This window comes from Bidens hawaiensis, unplaced genomic scaffold (genome assembly GCF_021521415.1).
Source record: "Bidens hawaiensis isolate Kalapana, Puna unplaced genomic scaffold, B.hawaiensis_p1.1 tig00029268_1, whole genome shotgun sequence".
Classification (NCBI taxonomy): Eukaryota; Viridiplantae; Streptophyta; class Magnoliopsida; order Asterales; family Asteraceae; genus Bidens; species Bidens hawaiensis.
The window spans coordinates 88,423-109,478 of NW_027494818.1; the positions used below are offsets into that span (position 1 = coordinate 88,423).

At 32.9% G+C, this 21,056-nt stretch overlaps 1 protein-coding gene across 1 annotated transcript; it reads left to right on the forward strand.

Moving 5' to 3' along the window:
* The first annotated feature begins 16,550 nt into the window (after positions 1 to 16,550).
* Positions 16,551 to 20,584, forward strand: LOC143578394 (increased DNA methylation 3-like). The gene is made up of 3 exons (XM_077061989.1): positions 16,551 to 16,606; positions 18,737 to 18,910; positions 20,251 to 20,584. The coding sequence occupies exons 2-3, from the start codon at positions 18,742 to 18,744 to the stop codon at positions 20,529 to 20,531; spliced, it is 450 nt and encodes a 149-aa protein (XP_076918104.1). The 5' UTR covers positions 16,551 to 16,606; positions 18,737 to 18,741; the 3' UTR covers positions 20,532 to 20,584.
* Positions 20,585 to 21,056: the final 472 nt, after the last annotated feature.

Below are 21,056 nucleotides of genomic sequence, written 5' to 3' on the forward strand. Positions count from 1 at the left end.
GCCTTGACCACGTTCTACACGCTCATTTCTGCACTCCTTAGCAAAGTGGCCGTTTTGCTGACAGTTGTAACATCTTACCTTCGTCTTGTCAAACCCTGGCCTTCCACCGACAAACTTTCTTCCGGTCTTTTTCATAAACCGTTTCACTCTTCTCACGATCATAGCCATCTGCCATTGCAGATCCATTTCTTCCAGATCATCAGCATCAATCTGGTCATAGTCTTCTTCCAACATAGCTGGATCAACAATCTTCCCCTGAATGTAGTTCTCATAGGAAGCAATAAAAGAAGCATAGAGAGCAAACTGCTCTTCAGCAGATTTGACACTCATAGGCATCTTAGAGTAGTTGTTGCTAGGAATACTTGGAGAGCAACTACTCTTGCTTGCTTGCGGTTTAGATGCACTAGATCCACCTGCTACAAAGCAAACATCACCATTCGTGTTGACTGACACATGCCCCTCATGTGATGAGTTGGCGCCCGACTCTCCCTTCGAGTAGTAGGCAACTGATTCAGTCTTCGAACCTGAACTAGAGTTGACTTTAGCACCATACATACCTGGATCTTGAACCTGATCCGTATGTGTCTCCTTTCTAACCATGTTAAGCTCAAAAGTTCGGAGCTTGTTAACTGCTGTCTCAAGGTCATAGTCAGCAAAGTCTTTATCTTCTCTCATCAACACAGTATACATCTCCCATTTTGGTGGGAGAACATCAAAAAGCTTCTCAACAATCTCATCTTCTTTGTATGCAATTGAATAGTTGCTGAGTTCAGTCATCAGATGATAATATCTGGTGATGATATCATCAAGTGATTCGTTTTTCAGATACTTGAAGACCGAGAATTGAGTTTTGAGCAATTTGATCTTCGAAGCACGGATTCCCACATTTCCTTCAAACCGGTTCTCAAGAGCTTCCCAAAGCTCTCTTGCTGTCTTGTACTTTCTAAAAGTATGAAGGATCTCTTGTGGAAGAGCCATAGTGATAGCAGCATGAGCCTTGCTCTCGGCCTCATACATTTTCTTTTCTTCATCTTCCATTTTGCTGTACTTCTTGATCTGATCACGACCTTCGTACTCCATAGTTGGTGGAATATAACCATCCTGGATGCATACCCACATTTTCGCATCCTGGTACTTGACATATTGTTCGAACCGATCCTTCCAAGCAACGAAGTCGGTTCCTTTAAGCAACTTTGGGGCCTTAGTAGCTGACCCTGCTTCTACTTCCATCTTAACTAACTCTGAGATGTTAATTGACGACATCTTTCTCAAAAACTAAGAAACCCGAAAAACAAAAAAATTTTCTTCTGAAAAGTACTGTAGGCGAAGTTACGGATAACTTCGCTTAAATCTTAACTTCGCTGAAGAACTTCGCTGATTCTTAACTTCTCTTGAGGTAAGCGAACTTAGGAGGTAGGCGGAGTTGTAGAGAACTTCGCTTGAGTTAGGCGAACTTGAGAAGGTAGGCGAAGTTGTGGATAACTTCGCTTAACCTTATATCTTCGCCGAGACCCTACGAACAGTGACGGCAACTTCGCCTGATGAACACGAAGTTTCTGCAGATCTGATTTCTGGGTTTTTCGAGGTTTTTGACGACGTAATGGGTTGAATACGATGGTAGGAGGTAAGAATGGCACAAAAACACAGAAAACACGTCCCGCGAATAGTCGAAACGGGACGATTTCTACACCCGCGTGAATATCTCGAACCACACAATCGAGCAAACGCTCTGATACCAATTGTAGGTTCCCTGGATGGATCTGCACGGGATATCTCGATCTACACAAGTGCGGAATCCCTGCGTAGGTCGTTACGAGCGTAGAAAACTAATCGATAAAACACACGATACGAATAAACGAACACACGTTATATTATAACCGAAACACGTGATGTAATATCACTGATTACAGAGAACTCTCGAATACACGTCTGACGACTTACAATTCACGAACTGAACGAACTCGATCAACTCTTTAATCTAAGCCGTAACCTAGGTATATATACACAACAACTTCGCCTGATATGTTCAGGCGAAGTTGTTGCTAACTTCGCTTGACTAACAAGTTCGCCTGATAAACGAACTTGTCAGTAACTTCGCTTAAACATAAACAAAACACAATTAACATTACAGACTCGATTACAGACACTAGACTATGAACTACTGACATTATGCACCAACATGGTCCTAATCCTTTATTACTACATATAATTTTATAGCAATGACTGCTGAGATCACGCGGGAGATACAAGGATTGGAATTGGGAATGGGATGGAATTTTTTCTACACTGTTTTGCTTCATTAGCAAAACATAGTGTGATACTGTCTGGAGATGCACAAATGCACCAGGCCGTCTTGCAAATGTAGTTGAGCTAGAGGCTGCTAATAATCGTCACTACAGGGTTCTAGTCGAGTTGCCACAAGTTCGGTTTTGTGAAAGTAAGTCTCACTTTTGCATTATATATATTATGATTATTATTATTATGATTAAATTACATAGGGTATAGGGTGGTTTTGTGAACTGAATTGACTGGAAATACTGTTAAATTAACAGTGTTTATCCAAGTATATATTTTGATAACATGATTAGAAAAGGATAACATATGTGTAGGTCACCTGGACATTCAAGAAGTTATGTTAAGAAAACTTGCTATGTAGTTTTTGTGCAGTCAAGAAGCAACCCAAATATTGTAACATATTATGAGGTTACACATGTATAAGTTTGGTTTCGTTTATCCAGTTTCAATAAAAGACTTGTCAAGAAAACAATAAAATGACATAAGGACTAATAATGCCTCATATTTAAGTATGTAGTTTACAAGGACATCTTCTTCAATTTAATCATCGGGTAATTTTTTGTACTTTTACAAATTTCCAACAAGTTCTTTTACTATAATCGGCTAAGTAAAATGATATGCTGGTAGTCTTTGAAGTTGTTTTGCTATTTGGATAAGTGACGACTAATAAGTAGCGTGTCGAAGTTGTTATATCCAAAAATGCAACCATCTTAGTGAATTTTTTTTATAATTGCATCAGACGAAGTCGTGTGGACAGTAAGTTTCGACGGTGAGGTGACAATAGAAGGGCAGGTAACTCCTGCGACAATCTTTGATGATAAACGGCTAACTGGTAGCCGAAGGAACCGAATGCAGTTATGCCCAACCGAACCATGGGCCATTTCCTTCAACTTACCGGCCCAGTGGACTATTGGGCCACTCAAGTCGCCTTCACTACAAACAACTATATGGAAATCGTAGTGAGGAAAACTATCCCGGAGACTGAAACTTCAGCCGATGGTTTATGGTTTACCGTCTTTGGCTGATATTGGTTCAGGTCCAGATGACGATCTCTCGCTTGTCGCAGACATGGTGGTTGGATGGCTTTAGTTTCATGGTATTGGTGAAGTGTGTAATGTTGACTAGTATTATAAGTTATCTAGGCATTCTAATGTTGTAAGTTATCAGTGATTAGAAGTTTAGAACCCTTTTCGGTTTTTTTTTAGTCGAACGTCGTTTCAGTTCTTGAATTATCGCGTTTTAAGTATGTTATTGTACTAAAGAGATTGTTATAATTAGATTGCTACATGAGGTTATGTGTATGTGTATATGTATGTTCCTCTAGCTAGCTTAAACATGTTTATGGTATACCCCTATTTTGGGCTCAGGTGAAAGCCTAAACCGTAAATGGTACTTTGCTTTTTAGGTAGAGAATGTGCGGCTTACTCTAAGGGGACACGTTTCAACATTACACAAAAATAATAAGGTTTTGGGTAAGTTGTCATGTCTAACCCTTTTGATAACCAGGTTGTGCTTGATACCTTTAATTAGAATGGCCGAACCATTTAACCCACATATTACAATATATTTGCCAAATTTGCGTGTTTATTATTTGATTATTGTCGCTAAACCATTAACCCTTTGAAACGTTTATATAAATTGGTTAAATGTGTTGGGGGTGGGATACTCAGTTTTAAGTCTATAGGTTAAGGTAAGGTTGATGCTTTTGGCACAAATAAATATTTCAATTATGTTTGAGTTTAACAATCCAACCTCCTAACCTGAAACGCATACCAACATTCCCTCGCATTTGATGGAGCATATTTGGAATGCTACTGTACACAATGATTACTTCTATTGTTGTATTTTTATTTTAATTATGTAATGTACAAATATTATATTAATACTAATAGTTTATTTTTGTTTATATACTAGATAAATATTTAGAAGTATTTATCGTTTAATTTATTATTTTTGTGTCATGTTGAAACGTGTTACCCTTAAAAGTTAATATAATTAATTGTTACATTCAACGAGGTTCATTTCAGATCATCCAAATAAATTAAGAACTTTAAAACTCTTAACAGCTATTTTTTAAACTTTTTATTAATATTAATATTATTTGAGAGTAGTGTAGTTATTTTATACGTAAATTTATTGTTACAATTATGAAATTTTGTCTTTATACATATGTAAACTGAAGATTAATATACGTAATCACATATTTATATATAATAAATAATAAAACTACGCTCAAACAATATTATATATAAAAAATAAGTAAAATAATTGGTTATTAACAGTTCTTGAAGTTCTTTAATCGACCACGGATAACATATTTTTTTCATATTGTATGGATTTGCTACGGCGGAGCACTTATGAAACACTAGTTTATATGCACGATTTCATATAAACGGAATATGTATAATTTTTTTTGGGATCGAGGGTTGAAATACATGTAAAAAAATAACATAAAGCTTAATTTCACATGTAAAAAAATTAGTTTTAGTATAAACGTATTTTGAAGTTTTTGATTATAAATACATGTAGAAGGCATTCTAATAAAAGAATTTATTTTTTTTAAATATATTTTTTTTACCTTTTTATAACAGATTTTTTGTAAAAAAATTAAAAAAAACTGTTTCTACGTGTGTTTATCTGTAAAAATTCTATAATAATTAGGTTAAAGATGTGTTTTTTGCATATAAAAATGAATATTTTTATTATTTTTTATATGTAAAAGACATTGTGCCTCATTTTTTTATGATTCATTTACGAACCTGCCTCTTTTGTATTATACCTATAATAAATTTTAATATGTAAACTGTATAATATGTTGTGATATATTGTATCATATGATACAATACAATTATTAGTAATTTATTATGTTATGCTATGTTATGATATATATATATATATATATATATATATATATATATAGGGTTAGTATCATTTGAGAACTCTAAAAAAGTTAAAAACTTTTAGGAACTCATAAGAACCAAACATTTTTTAAATTTTTTTTCATATATTATATATCATATTAATTTAATAATATGATATCATATCAACACTACATTAATTATTTTATTATATTAATTAATGCATAAAATTAACATATTTGTTTGTGCTTGCAATAGCCAATCTTAAGCTCGTCGTTATCGCACTGATCTTTAGGTAGTTATTTACAAACGGCTCGACTTATTTACACTCCAGCTTCTAGATAAATCTATAAAGTATATTCTATTTTGTCAAAAAAAAAACCAATACCTCAAATAGAAATAAACCTGTACTATATCACTTGTTATTATTAGATATATTTTATAAAGTTAGTATTTTTTTTTATTTTAATCAATTCAAAAGTAGTTGCAACATAGAATTTGCTAAATATGAGAAACCTGGTTCCAAGCTTTTAATGCAAAGTTGAAAAACTGAACCTAAAAATGAGGATATCTTTTTCACAAAAGCATATATTGATGGTGCATGGTGGAACTAATGCAATGCTCATCACCTGCTATAAATAACTTCAAACAACTCTCATTGCTTACACAAATTCACTTATTGCTTCATCTGCGACGCTAAATCAATCGGTTAACAGAGTCTGCTTGTCACAATCATCAGTAATTTATCTGCTTTACTTAATCGATTATAGAATTTGGTTGTTAATATCAATGTTAGATCTATCAAAATTAAATTTTATGCATTAATATAAATTTTATGGAAATCAGATCGCTAATTTCGTGCAAAAAAAACAAAACAGGCCGTCCCTGAGAACTCAAGGGCCTGTGCGAGTTATAAAAACGGGCCTAAAAAAATTAAAGTTATAAATATAAAGAATCAGTAATACTTTGTAATTTATCTGCTTATATATGTAAAAAACATCAAATGATGTAACTTAGGGAAATTCGATGATTTATCGCTACAATTTGGAATAATCTGTAATGAATTGCTGTTTACTAACCGGATCTGGTGTTTATCTGTAGGACTATTTTCTCTATGCAATATAATAAATTTAGTTATAAGTGATATTACTAACTTGTGAACAAGAGATTCAATGTGTGCTCTACATAGATCACATATAAAATATAATCAAAATATGTGTGTGTGTGTATGCCTTATTAGGATTAACTCTCATATATATATATTTATGATATATATATGCCGCAAGCAGTAGATCTTAAATCTTGATCTTGTTATGATAACTTCTTCCATGAAAGTTATATAACAACACATGGCTTATTTGCTGTTTATGCTGTAGTAGTATAAGACAATCAAACTGTTAAATTCATAAACTTTCATGCTTCTATGTTATAAAAATCGCTTGGTACTATGCATTTGCGTGACGTATGCCCTTTCTTGATCGGCTATGTAAGATAATAATATGTAAACATACGCGTGTGAGGATCTTCTATTGCCTTATTTTAGAAAAAATTAATTCACTTGTAACAGGAGTGTGTGTCAAGATAATTGCACCGTGAACTTTATAAGCTAGATACTATGCATCCGCGTGACGTATGCCCTTTAGTGTTCAGGTATGTAATAACTACATAACTTATATATAATATGAATCTGTGTATCCTATTAGTATATGCCAACATAATTATATAACCGCTTTATTTCTTATAATTTTATAGCAATGACTGCTGAGATCACGCGGGAGAAACAAGGATTGGAATTGGGAATGGGATTGGAATTTTTTATACACTGTTTTGTTTCATTAACAAAACATAGTGTGATATTGTCTGAAGATGCAGCAAATGCACCAGGCCGTCTTGCAAATGTATCTGAGCTAGAGGCTAATAAGCGTCACTACTGGGTTCTAGTCGAGTTGCCTCCGGTTCGGTTTTCCGAAGGTGATTCCACTAATTTTTTGTCAAAATTAAACAAAAAATGTTCACAGGCTGCAGGCATCATAGATTTCTCACATGATGAAGTGACAATATTTATATATTTGTCCAAAATTTTTTGATAACATGGTTTTTTTTTCAAAAGTGGAATCATATATCTTAATAATATTTTTATGATTGTATCAGATGTAGTAGACTGCACTATGAACTACAACGGTGATGTTACAATTATAGGGCATATACCTCCTTCTGCAATATTTGAAGACAGACCGATAACCATATACAGAAGAAACCGGGTCCAGCTTTTCCCGACAGAACCATGGGCCATTTTCTTTGGCTTCCCTAGCCCGGTGGACTGGTGTACCGCTTCCTTGACCCTCCCTTCAAATGATAATATAGTAATATCATTGAGGAAAAGAACGCCACCAACGTACTGTACCTGCAGCCACTAGTTAAAAAACCTTGGTGGTGGATGGCGTTACCTGGTATGAAATGGACATGGAGGATTGAGGGCTCGTGTAGTTTCATGGCCGCGACATCCATCTAGACATATATTATGCTTTAAGTTATCGGGTAGAACCCTTTTTAGTTTTTAATTTGAGTCGAATATCATGGTAGTCTTTGAATTATTAATTTTAAGTATGTTATTTACTAAAAAGTTGTGATCATCTGTGCCTCTAAATAAAACGAACATTCGTTATCATTATGTTAAGAAAACTTGATATGCAGTTTTTGTGCAGTTAAGAAGCAACCCAAATATTGTAACAAATTTTTAGGTTACACAAATATAAGTTTGGTTTCGTTTATCCAGTTTCGATAAAAGACTTGTCAAGAAAACAATAATATGACATAAGGACTCATAATGCCTCATATTTAAGTACGTAGTTTACAAGGACATCTTTTTCATTTTAATCATCGACAAGTTCTTTTACTATAATCGACAAAGTAAAATGATATGCTGGTAGTCTTTGAAGTTGTTTTGATATTTGGACAAGTGACAACTAATAAGTAATGTGTCGAAGTTGTTATATCCAAAAATGCAACTATCTTAATGAACTTTTTTTATGATTGCATCAGACGAAGTCGAGTGGACAGTAAGTTACGACGGTGAGGTGACAATTGAAGGGCAGGTAACTCCTGATACAATATTTGATGATAATCTGTTAATTGATAGCTGAAGAAACCGGATTCAGTTGAATATTCCCAGTGAACTATTGGACCACTCAAGTCGCCTTCACTACAAACAACTATATGGAAATCGTAGTGAGGAAAACTATCCCGGGGACTGAAACTTCAGCCGATGGTTTATGGTTTACCGTCTTTGGCTGGTATTGGTTCAGGTCCATATGATGATATCACGCTTGTCTCAGACATGGTGGTTGGATGGCTTGAGTAGTTTCATGATATTGGTGAAGTGTGTAATGATGAATAATATTATAAGTTATCTAGGCATTATAATATGTTGTAAGTTATCAGTAGTTAGAAGTTTAGAACCCTTTTCGTTTTTTTTCTGTTTGATCATTGTTTCAATCTTTGAGTGATCATTGGATTGCTACATGAGCTTATGTGTTGTATGTTCCTCTAGCTTAAACATGAGTATGGGTGTATGTATATGTTTACGTTACCAACATTTTGGGCTCAGTCTTGAATAGCAAGCAGATGAAAGCCTAAAGCGTAAACGATACTTTGTTTTTTTGGGTAGAGAATGTGTGGCTTACTCCAAGGTGACAGTTTTAACACGATACGAAAATAATCAAGGTTTTGGGTACGTTGTCACGTCTAACGTACCCTTTTGATAACCAGGTTGTGCTTGATACCTTTTATTAGAATGGTCGGGCCCATTTAAACCACATATTACAATATATTAGTCAAATTAGTGTGTTTACTATTTGATCGCTAAACCATTAACTCTTTGAAACGTTTATATTAATTGGTTAGACATGTTGGGGGCGGGATGCACAATTTTAAGTCTTTAGGTTAAGGTTGATGTTTTTGGCACAAATAAATATTTCAATTATGTTCGAGTTTAACAATCCAGCCTTCTAACCTGAAACGCATACCAATTATTTGAGAGTAGTGTAGTTATTTTTTTACGTAAATTTATTGTTACAGTTATGAATTTTCGTTTTTATACATATGTAAACTGAAGATTAATATATGTAATCAAATACTTATATATAAAATGATAAAACTGCTCTCAAGTAATATTATATATAGACAATAAATTAAGTAAATTAAGCAGTTACTAAGAGTTTTCAAAGTTCTTTAATCCACTAGTGAATAACATTTTTTTTTCATATTTTATGGTTTTTTTACGACGGAGCCCGGGTGAAACGCTAATTTATATGCATGATTTCATATAAACAGAATATGTATAATTAAATTTTGTATTACACCTATAATAAATTTTATTATGTAAATTGTTTAATATGTTGTGATATGTTGTATTACATTATAAAGTCAGGTTATTATACAATGGGGGACAAAAATAAGAAGGATTCATAACAAAAAAAAAACCTTCAAAAAAAATAATAACTTAAAATTTTATATAAAAAATGAAAAAGGTAAAAACACAAAAATGTTTCCACCGTCTTCCTCGTTCTAAAAAAATACATAATGTTGAGGAAAAAAGATTACTATATCTTTTGTTTATCATTGTGTTTTTCTTATTTTCGTCATTGATTATATATTTTATCATTGACATTGTGTTTTTTTTCTTGATATTGTGTTATATTACTTAACATTGTGTTATTTTGCAATGTGTTATATTTTGCGATCTATTATGTCTTTTGTTAAGTTTCTTCATTGTGTTTTTTTTCTCGGCATTGTGTCATTTCGTCTTTTTTATCGGGAACGACGGGTGAAACATTTTAGTATTTAAAATGTTTCTGTTTTTTATTTATATTTTGAGTTATGATTTTTTATTATTTCTTTAATGTTTTTTTTGAGAGTTTTTTTGTTGTGGTCACAAACTTTTCTTACATTTCTCATTTTTGAATTTCTTTGTATTTTAACTTTTCCCTTATATTATATCATATTATATAATACAATTATTAGTAACTTGTTATATTATGTAATGATATGTTACGTTATGTTATGATATCATATTACAACACTACATTATTTTATATCAATTCATGCATAAAATCACATGTTTGTTTATTCTCGCAATATACCAATCTTGAGCTCGTCTTGATTCGAGTTGTTATCAAACCGATCTTGAGCTACTTACGAACGGCTCGAATTATTTACACTCCAGCTTCTAAATAAAGTATTTTGTGGATACAAATACAATAACTCAAATAGAAATGAACCTATACTATGTCAGTTGTTATTAATTATTAGATATATTTTATAAAGTTAGTATCTTTTTTTTAATCAATTCAAAAGTAGTTGCAACATAGTATTTGCTAAATATAGGAAACCTGGTTCCAAACTTTTAATGCAAAGTTGAAAAACTGAACCTAAAAATGAGGAAATCTTTTTCACAAAAGCATATATTGACGGTGCATGGTGGAACTAATGCAATGCTCATCACCTGCTATAAATAACTTCAAACAACTCTCATTGCTTAAACAAATTCACTTGCTTCATCTACGACGCTAAATCAACCAGTTAACAGAATTTGCTCGTCACAATCATTGGTAATTATCTGCTTTACTTAATCGATTATATATTCGGTCACTAATATCAACTTAATTTCATGTTAGATCTATCAAAATTATGTTATATGCATTAATATAAATTTTCGGGAAATCAGATCGCGAATTTTGTGCAAATTTGTTCCAGTTGGCCAAAAAAAAACAGGCGGTCCCTGAGAACTCGAGAGCATGTGCGAGTTGTAAAAATGGACCTAAAAAATTAAAATTGTACATATAAAGAATCAGTAATGCTTTGTAATTCATCTGCTTATAGATGTCAAAAAAACAAAAAAAAAAACAATAAACAAAACCATCACATGATGTAATTTAGGGAAATTCGATGATTTATAGCTACAAAATTACTGTTTACTAACCAGATCTGTTGTTTATCTGTAGGACTATTTTCTCTATGCAGCATATTAAATTTAGTTATAAGGAATTAAAATAGCCTATTATGATTAACTCTCATATATGATATATGCCGCAAGCAGTAGATCTTAAATCTTGATCTTGCTATTATAGTTTATTCCATGAAATTTATATAACAGCGTAAAGATGACTTATTTGTTGTTTATATTGTAGTAATATGCGTAAAAAGATCTCATATTACCTTATCTTAAAAGAACTTCAGATAGAAACGTGTGTCAAGATAATCACACTGTTAAATTTATAAACTTTTTCATGCTTCTATTTTATAAAAATCGCTTGATACTATGCATTTGCATGACGTATGCCCTTTAGTGATCGGCTATATATGTAATAATAATATGTAAACACACGCGTGTGAGGATCTTGTATTACCTTATAATTTTAGAAAAATTTAATTCACTTTATAAATTTCATGCTTCAATTTTTATAAAAAAAAATAAAAAAAAAATCTAGATACTATGCTTCCGCATGACGTATGCCCTTAGTGTTCGGGTATGTAATAACTATACATAACGTTTATATAATATGAAGTATCATGTGGATTTAACAGCAGGATCTGTGTATCCTATTAGTATCTGTCAACATAACCATATAACCAATTTATTTCTCATAATTTTATAGCAATGGCTACTGAGATCGTTCGCACATTGGGAATGGGATTTGAATTTTTACTTGATGCATTTGTTGCATTACCAAAACCTGATGTGACACTGTCTGGAGCAGCAGCAAATGCACCAGGCCGTCTTGCAAACGTAGCTGAGCTAGAGGCTAGTAACCATTACTATTGGGTTCTAGTCGAGTTGCCTCAAGTTCGGTTTTCTGATAGTAAGTCTCATTTTCTTGTATAAATATATATGATAAAGAAAAGGTTTTTATTTAAGCATCAGGATCACTAATATGATTAACCCAAAACACTGTTTATCCAAGTAAGTTGATAATAAATTTATTTTTCATAATAAAAGATTAGTCGTCTTATGGATTAGAAAGGAATTAATAACGTTCGTGTAGGTCACCCGAGTATTCAAAAAATCATATTAAGAAAATTGGCTTTGGAGATTTTCTGCAGTCAAGAAGCCACCAAAATATTAAAAACAAATCTAGAGGTTACACCTTACAACTTATTACAAGTATCAATTTGGTTTCGTTTATCAAATTTCGATAAAAGACCTGTTAAGAAAACAGTAAAATGACATAATGCCTCATAATCTACTCAAAAAGAATCATTTTATAAATGGTTTGTCTTTTGAGTAGATTACAAGGGCATCTCTGTCATTTTACAACTCTAGACGTTACAAGACCTTTTAACGATATGGTCAATAATTTTTACCATAATCGACATGAACGGAAGTAAATTGGTACGCAGGTAATCCTTTAAGTTGTTTTAATATTTTGTTGATTAATTTTAGCACAATTTTTTGAATACCTTATGCATTCACAAAAAATAAAAAACACTTGTGTGACTTCTCACGTGTTAGATTTACCAATTTGACCCGTTAGAAATAAAACATAACCCAAATCAACTAACTAATAAATAACACGTCAAAGTTGTTATATCCAAAAATGCACAGCCATCTTAATGAACCTTTTTTATGATTGCATCAGACGAAGTCGAGTGGACAGTAAGGTTCGACGGTGAGGTGACAATAGAAGGGCAGGTAACTCCTGCGACAATATTTGATGATAAACGGCTAATTGGTAGCCGAAGGAACCGAATACAGTTATGCCCAACCGAACCATGGGCCATTTCCTTCAACTTACCGGGCCCAGTGGACTATTCGGCCACTCAAGTCTACTTCACTACAAACAACTATATGGAAATTTTAGTGAGGAAAACTGGCCCGGAGACTGAAACCTCAGCCGATGGTAATTTACCGCCTTTGGCTGATATTGGTCCGGGTCCAGATGATGGTATCGCGCTTGTCTCAGACATCAGTGGTAGTGGTGAATAATATTATAACTTTATATGTTATGTAGACATTATTAGAACCTTTTACAGATTTTTTTTAGTCTTTAAATTATCGCGTTTTAAGTATGTTATTGTTAGAGGTTGTGATCATTGGACTGCCACAAGAGTTTGTCACAACTTAAAGTTAGAACTAAAGTGTCAGTAACCCCTAAAGTTTGAACCAAACTGTAGATGATATACTTTGTTAGGTGCAAATTTGGCATGGTTTAAGAAGAAAGTGAATGTATTGATTACTCTAAAGTGACACCCAAAACATTGTAACACAACACGGAAATAATTAGGTTTTAAGTTGTCATATCTAATCTAATTAATAAATGTGTCGTGTTTGACGTGTTAATGCATGCATACCAATTAATTAAATTATAGAAACTAAATGAATTCCTATCAAGTAACTATTTGTGTGCTCCTTTTTTTTCCGAATTGTGAATTTTATATAAACAAGTTAACCAAAAACAACGAACACACCCTTCTCCACAAGCCGGAGAGGAGCCGCACCACAAACACTTATATCAAAATGAATTTACACTACTTAGACCAATCTATAGTCTTGCATTTGGACCTAATTTTAAACCATAAAAAACCAAGAGATCTTATATCTACAATTACGTCTTCTGCCTTGATCTCTTCACCTTCAAAGAGTCTTTCGTACCTAGTTTTTCAAATTCTCCAGCAAGGGTATAATCACGGTCCCATGAAAAGCAATCTTCTCACAATCCCCAAAACCCGAGCTAGAATAAAGCTCCAACAAATATTTGACCGAGAAGACGAAAATTAAAAGGATTTTACTCCACAAGCTCACGAAATCCCACACTTTCGAAGCCACCGAACACCCGGAGAAAACATGCTCGACCGTCTCGACTTCTGAGTCGCAAAGCCCTCAAAGCTGAAAAAGTACCTGAATTAATGTTTCTTCTTCTCAAAGCCATTTGGGTATGAAGTTCATCCATCTCCACCCTCCAAACATGAATATTACACCTTTTCGGGACCCAATTGCACCACTTAACAACCGAATCATTTGCTTCGTTTACATCAGTGTAAATTAAAGTTTGAATAATAATTAAATAAAATATACTAAAGTTTCACAAAGGGACTTTGGTTTAATGGTATCTAAAAGTTTAGATAAAGTTTTGTCTTTGTAAATGGCGAGAGTTTAAATTCCATATGTGAAAAAAAAAATGTGGTTCATTCAAAAAGCCTAAAAAAGGAACAAAACAAAATGGTATACTAAAATATAATCGATAAAACTTTGTATACCTTTAGTTTTAGACGGAGAACCAACATGACTTTTTCTTAGGTCGTGTTTGGTTCGTGGAATTTTTGTAAAGGGAATTGAATTTGAACTTTGAATTAGAAATGGAATGAAATATTTAAAAAATCTATAATATGTTTGATTGATAAACTTATTAATAGAATTAAAATTCTCCTCTCTTTCATTAACTCACTGACCAACCCAATCTAACATACCCCCTCCAGGAACGGACCTACCCTCATCCTGAGCCCTCTCATAAAAATTTTTAATCGTCCCCATTAAACTTGTTGACGCCCAAGAAACCAACCCCTAAAAAAACTACAAAGGTTGAGAGATGTTTTTCCGGATTGGAGTTTATGAAATACGATTTGCGTAATCGGATGGGTGATGAGAACTTAAGTGATAGTTTGGTTTGTTATCTTGAAAAAGATTTGTTAAGGAATGTCTCGGTAGATGATACTATGACATGATTTCAAAAAATGAAGACCCAAAGATAATGACTTTATATATTTGTAATAATATTTGACTCTTTGTTAATTATCTTAAGTTAAATTATCTTGATAATTATATTTGGAATGGTTTTGTTTACTACGTTCTATATTGATATTTTGAAGGTGCTTTTGTTAACTATCGTTAGTTTTATTATCTTTGTATATACGACCCCCAACCCAAAACGAAATGAAACATTTATATAAGACGGTAACTTCTGCAAATTTCCGTCTCAAAAAAATATTATAGGTCTGTCATATCCCTCTCTCCTCCTCCACACACAAAAAAAATTCTTAAAAGTTAAAAGAATCAAGCAAAAATAATTTGTGTGGTGGGAGTTGGCATGGGTGTTGCGTACCCTTGTCACCCCCACCTCACCCCTTCCCAGAAAATTAATAGTTTTTAAAAGTTATAAAAAAATATTTATTTTTGAGAGGGTACCCACTACTAAAAGAAAACAAAAATAAAAAAATAAGCTTATTATTATTACTTTATATTTAAACGTTTTTGTTTGTGAGGAGGTGGGATGGGTGAGTGCGTTAGTTTTGTACTCATACCGTCCCTCTGTAAGTGTCATGGTTTGAAAAACACAAAATTCAAGATTAATTGAATGATTATTTTTTTTTTTCTTATCAAATGACAACAATGCTCGTGGAAATTGGGTCCAATAATATTGTTTATTAATGTTAGTTGTGTGTGTTTAAGGGTAAACTTAAAAATTGGTTAATAAATTTTAAAATTGGACATTTATAATTAGACAAATAAAAAAATTATAAACATTTTAATGAGACGGAAAAAGTATTTGCCTTTTATATTAGGGACAAAATTGTCATTTGGTTTAAGCTAAATCCTTTTAATATTTTGCTTAAAGTTCAAACCTGAGTTAAACTTTTGAGCATATAATATAGATTGTTTAGTTACAATCTAAACCTCTTACTAAACTAAACACCAGAATATCATTCGTTCAAAACTTTCATTTTGAATTGAAGGGGTTATAGGAGCTAAACCACGAATAGGGATGCGAACAAGCAAAGCAACTCGCAAAATACACAACTCATATTCATAAAAAGCTCGAAACGAGCTCAAGCCTCAAATAAGGGGATGTTTGGGATTCCTTATTTTTGCTTCTTTATAACTTTTTTATTAAGTTAATAAGTTACAATACTGTAACTTATGAAACTTTTCATCTCACAATATAAGCAATTCCAAACACCTTATTACTTTTTAAAAAGTTCATAAGTTATAAGTTGATGAAAATTAGCAATCCCAAACACCCCCTAAAGCTCCTTTAGTTATTAAAAAGGGGTAGTAGCACGTCATCTTACTTGATTGTCTTCTGTTTCAATGTAATCACTACTTTTTAAATAAATTTAATATTGATCTCATAATATTTTTCTCCTTTAGTTATCAAGCCCAACCTCAAACCTTGTATATTTTTAACTTATAGATTTCACAAAATATCTAAAACTAGGTAAAAACTTATATCAATCAATTAATTAATAAAATAATAAATAAGCCAAGTGTGAGCTCAACCCATAGAAAAAGAAAAGAGTTTGAAACAAAACGAACTCAAGCTTAAGCTCTTATAACTCAAAACGACTCTAGCTCGGGTCTATTTAAAAAAAAAAAAAACAAAAGGCCCCCCGCATTAATTAATTAGCTCCGTCGCTAACAGTCTCCGAGAACCAGTGAGCTTCCGATTACCGAACCTAGGGTAAGCTTCCGATTATTATTAATCGGACTGTTTTGTACGTTACGAGTCCATGTGTTGTATAATTGCAGGTGGATTCTCTATAGATCTCAAGCTATTGCATAATTATATATGGTTTAAATCTGGTTAATTTATGGTTTAAATAAATGTTGTATTTAGATTAATATGCGTTATGTTTTATTTATTTGCTAGATTTATATTTATTAGGTTACTGAGTTACTGTTACTCAATTTTATTCAGTTTCAGTTTCAGTTATTTGTGTTTGTTTATTAGTGTTAGGGTTTCAGGACACCACTCCGGTTGTCAAATCGGCTTCTCGGCTAGATTGGCTGCTAGGTGTAAACGAGCCGAGCCGAGCCGAGCTCGGGCTTGGGCTTGACTTGTTTAGTAGTTATTAATTTACTTATATATCTATACTTTATTTTTTGTTGATATGTTTATTATAGATTTTATGTTTAATAATATAATGTATATCACATACTTATTTTATACATATTTAATAATATATAAATAATAGGCTCGTTTAGACTCGCGAGTAGGCCTGTATAGTATACGAACCGAATCGTGAACCGTTCGGCGGGATGTTTGTTTATTTAATAAACGAATGAACATGAACAAAAAGTTTGTGTTCGTTTAATTAAACGAACGAACGTGAACACATGTTTTGTTTGTTCATTTATGTTGGTGAATGTTCGTATATGTTTGTTTATTCATGTTCGTTTATGTTTCTTTGTGTTCATTAAAAATGTTCAAATATGCTTGTTTATCTTTGTTCAATTATGTTAGTTTATGTTTGTGAACTGCTCGTTTAGATTTTAAATAAACGAACACGAACATGTTATTTTTTACAAACACGAACACCAAATATTGTTCATTTAAGTGTTCGTGTTTGTTTATAGTTAAATGAACGAGCACGAGCATGCCCTTGCTCGTGTTTGTTCGGTTCGTTTACAGGCCTACTCGCGAGCCAGCTCAGGCTCGTTTACTGACTCATTAGTTAGATACAAACTAACTAAATGTTTGTTATTTCTTCAAAGTTTGTAATTAATGTACAGGTGAAAATATAAGACTACTGAAAGCAGTGATTTTGATTTGTAGAGTTTGTGAACTATACTTTTTAGGCTTTCTGATATGTTCTGAATTTGGTAAAAGGCATGTTTCTTTGATTATTGTTGTAAAGAAGATGCCCGAAATGTTTGAGAGAAGTAAAAGTATGTTCTATGTTATTCTCCAGTGATATGGATTGATCTTGTGACCTTGGTTTTAAAAAGCGCGAGGCGCACTGAGGAGACAGGGTCCCAAGCTGAGGCAAAAAGCACTAGGCTTTTTGTACGCAAGGCGCACAATATTATATATAAGTTTATATATATATATATATATAGATTTATAGCCAATTTTACTCAATATTTAGACATAAATAAGCTTTATATATGATTTAATATATAAATTGCATACATGTACAGCTTAAAGAGCTCGTTATAAAAAATCTGAATGCATAAAAAATCACAAGTGTACAAAAGGCGCACGCTTTAGGTCTTCTTTTAGGTGCGCATCAGCGCTTTTTTTGCATTTTTTGTACAAACTGCACCTTAAGTTGTCCGAAGCCCGCACATTTGCGCCTCAAACAAGCTTTTTTAAACCAAGCTTGTGACGCTTTACGGTAAAAAGTGAATGTACAGAAATAATCGGATAGTCGGATCCAAAAAAGTGATAACGGGTTGTGAGGATTGAGAACCTAGGACATGATTGATATCAGTGAGACAAGAATGGTGGTTACAGTACAGAATGACTTATTATCATTTTGAATCATTTTACTTGACATTTTTTTTCTAAACAACAGTGATAAGATTATCATGTGTGCTAATTGCTATTTGTTTAAGCCGTATATACCATGGATTATTGGTAGTTATAAGTTTTTTTATATTTTGTCATACATGTTAATTTTCTGTCCTGTAATTTATTCTTCTGGACATCACACGCCATATTAAATCAAATCAACAATGTCACACAAAAATTATGCGGTACTTTGTTAATTTTAGGTGCATGCAAACAAACACGCATTTTGCACAAAACAAATCCTTCATCGAACTATTAATGCAGCCCCAATGATATCCCTTTTGTTATTTTTCTCAGGAAGTATGACAGTGGCCGATGGAACAAAGTCAATGGAGTCAAAGCCACCAGTTATTTTGAGTGGTACAGCTTTGGATGCGAAACACGCACCACCACTTGGCCTAGTTGACATGGGTGAAAGTAAACAAGCTTACATTTTTCGGGTTTCCCTACCTGGTGTCTGTAAACCTCAGTGTAAGTACTCATTTGCCATTTTATTTCTACAAAATTATTAATATGACAATCAACTGTGAAACCTTCAAATTAACAAAATACTACCACTTACTTGATTTGTTTGTTATAATTTATTATTTTACATTTTTGGGTTGTCAATACGAGATACTATGCTTAAACCTTGATAAAGTCCTATTCAAGAACAATTATATGTGGCATTTTAGTAATGGGACATTTTGCTCTGTCAAAACAGTTATCTGATACATATCGAGCAGTCAAATCATGTTTAAATTGGAAGTTAATGTTTAAAATGGCTTATAAATTTAGGTTAATCAAACGAATATTAATTTATATTGATCTGGTTTTGTTGCAGCCCAAAACCAAAAATGTATTACTTACATTATGTAAATGACTAACTTGCATAGTCTTTTTTGTTTTTTAATTTTATAAAAAAGGAATAGCTTGAAAAAGATCAAGTCAGGCTTAGTAAAAAGAAGATTACATGTTTAAAACCGTCACAATATTTATAAAACGGGATCTTTTTAAACTTTGAATGAATCTTGAGTTGTAACGTGCTGAAATAGTTGTGCTTTCTGTTTATAGAAATACTAAGTTTTATAAATTTTCTAGTGTAAAATGAAATTGCGGGAGTAGTAAAACATTTACTAGTAGTTGACAATCCAAATTTTAAAATACTTTAATTATAAATGGTCAGACACCGCCACCGTATGTGCTTTGATGTCTATAATTGGTTGCTGAAATGAAAATGTTATTTGACCCTCGTACCCTTGAACACTAGGCATTTATGACTGTTGGTTTTTTAGCCGTAAAGTTGTAATTAAGCTAGCTTTGCTACACAGAAATATAGTTTTGGAACCTTCGCACGCGTGTGTATATACGCCATCAAAATTTTGACCCGTATACTTATAAATAGGTTGACTAGGGTTGTGTGTATCTCAAACGGGTCAAATTTAAAATAAAAAAAAAAGTTAGCTAAAGGTTTATGGGTCAAGATGGGCCGTGCCGGGCCAAACGGGTTGAAAGTTGCCTAAAGTCTGTTTATAAGGCGTACAACTATACAAACTCTTTAATTGTTTCATTCAAAGATTTAGATAACTGTTGCAATAACATGGGTTTGCAATCATAACTGATTTATTAATTATTTGGGGGTCAACCGAGCCCGACCCGGTTTTTTTCAACCCATACTAAAACCCATTACCCAATTTGCTTGGCCCTTTAACTAGCCCATTTAGCAATAACCTTTATAGCTAAAGTTTTAAATCTACTTGAGTGTTGTAGGTATTTTACTATTTTAAATTCCAAAAAGTAAATACTAATTCTTATAATATATATCATGACAGGCAATCTAAAGGTTGATGTGAGCGTTGACGGGCGGGTCGAAATCACCGGTAGTATCCAAGACAGTGAATTTATGACCAATCACAACAAATACAAGCCCAAAGTCCAACAACTAGCCCCGTCCGGAAATTTCAGTGTCAACTTCAACTTACCGGGCCGGGTCGACCCGAGATTGGTCTCACCGACTTTTAGGAAGACCGGCATACTGGAAGTCGTGGTGATGAAGCACACCATACCGGTCAAACAATCCAGTGCCCCGGGTACCCCTGCTCTTGCTTCTTAGTTTGTTGTTACTGATTGATTAGGGGTCGGTTTTGAGTCAACTCGGTGCCAAAACCCCGGTTCTAGTTCTAGGTGTTGTAGTTTTATGTTATCAATTCTTATTATTTTGCCTATTTTGTACTAGTTTTACTTGGGTTTGCTTTTTGTAGAACTTTGATATTATGGTTTTATGGTATGGATGAGTAGTTTCTAGTACGGGTTGAATTAACCGAGTAATTGACGAAGGGTCTAAACGAGCCAAGCTAGAGCTCGTCCAACCTTGCTCGGCTTTGCTAGTTTAACAAAGCTCGAGCTTAGCTCGTTTTGAGCTATGTATCCAAAGCTTGGGCTTGGCTTGTTTGATATGTATTTAATTATTTTGTTGATATAAATATTTTGTTTTTTTATTTATACGTAGTTTTATATATATAAAAAAGCATAATATAGATTATTTAACATAGTTCGAGCTTGGCTTGTTTTGAGCTCTATATCCAAAGTTTAAACTTAGGTGTTAAGAATTTCTTCAATCTCAAGTTTGGCTCGTTTA

Excerpts from the sequence above, each read along its gene's own strand:
- LOC143578394 (XM_077061989.1), top strand. The coding sequence starts at position 18,742 with ATGACAGTGGCCGATGGAACAAAGTCAATGGAGTCAAAGCCACCAGTT. Across the intron at positions 18,911-20,250 it reads TGGTGTCTGTAAACCTCAGT|GCAATCTAAAGGTTGATGTG; the intron begins GTAAGTACTCAT and ends ATATCATGACAG.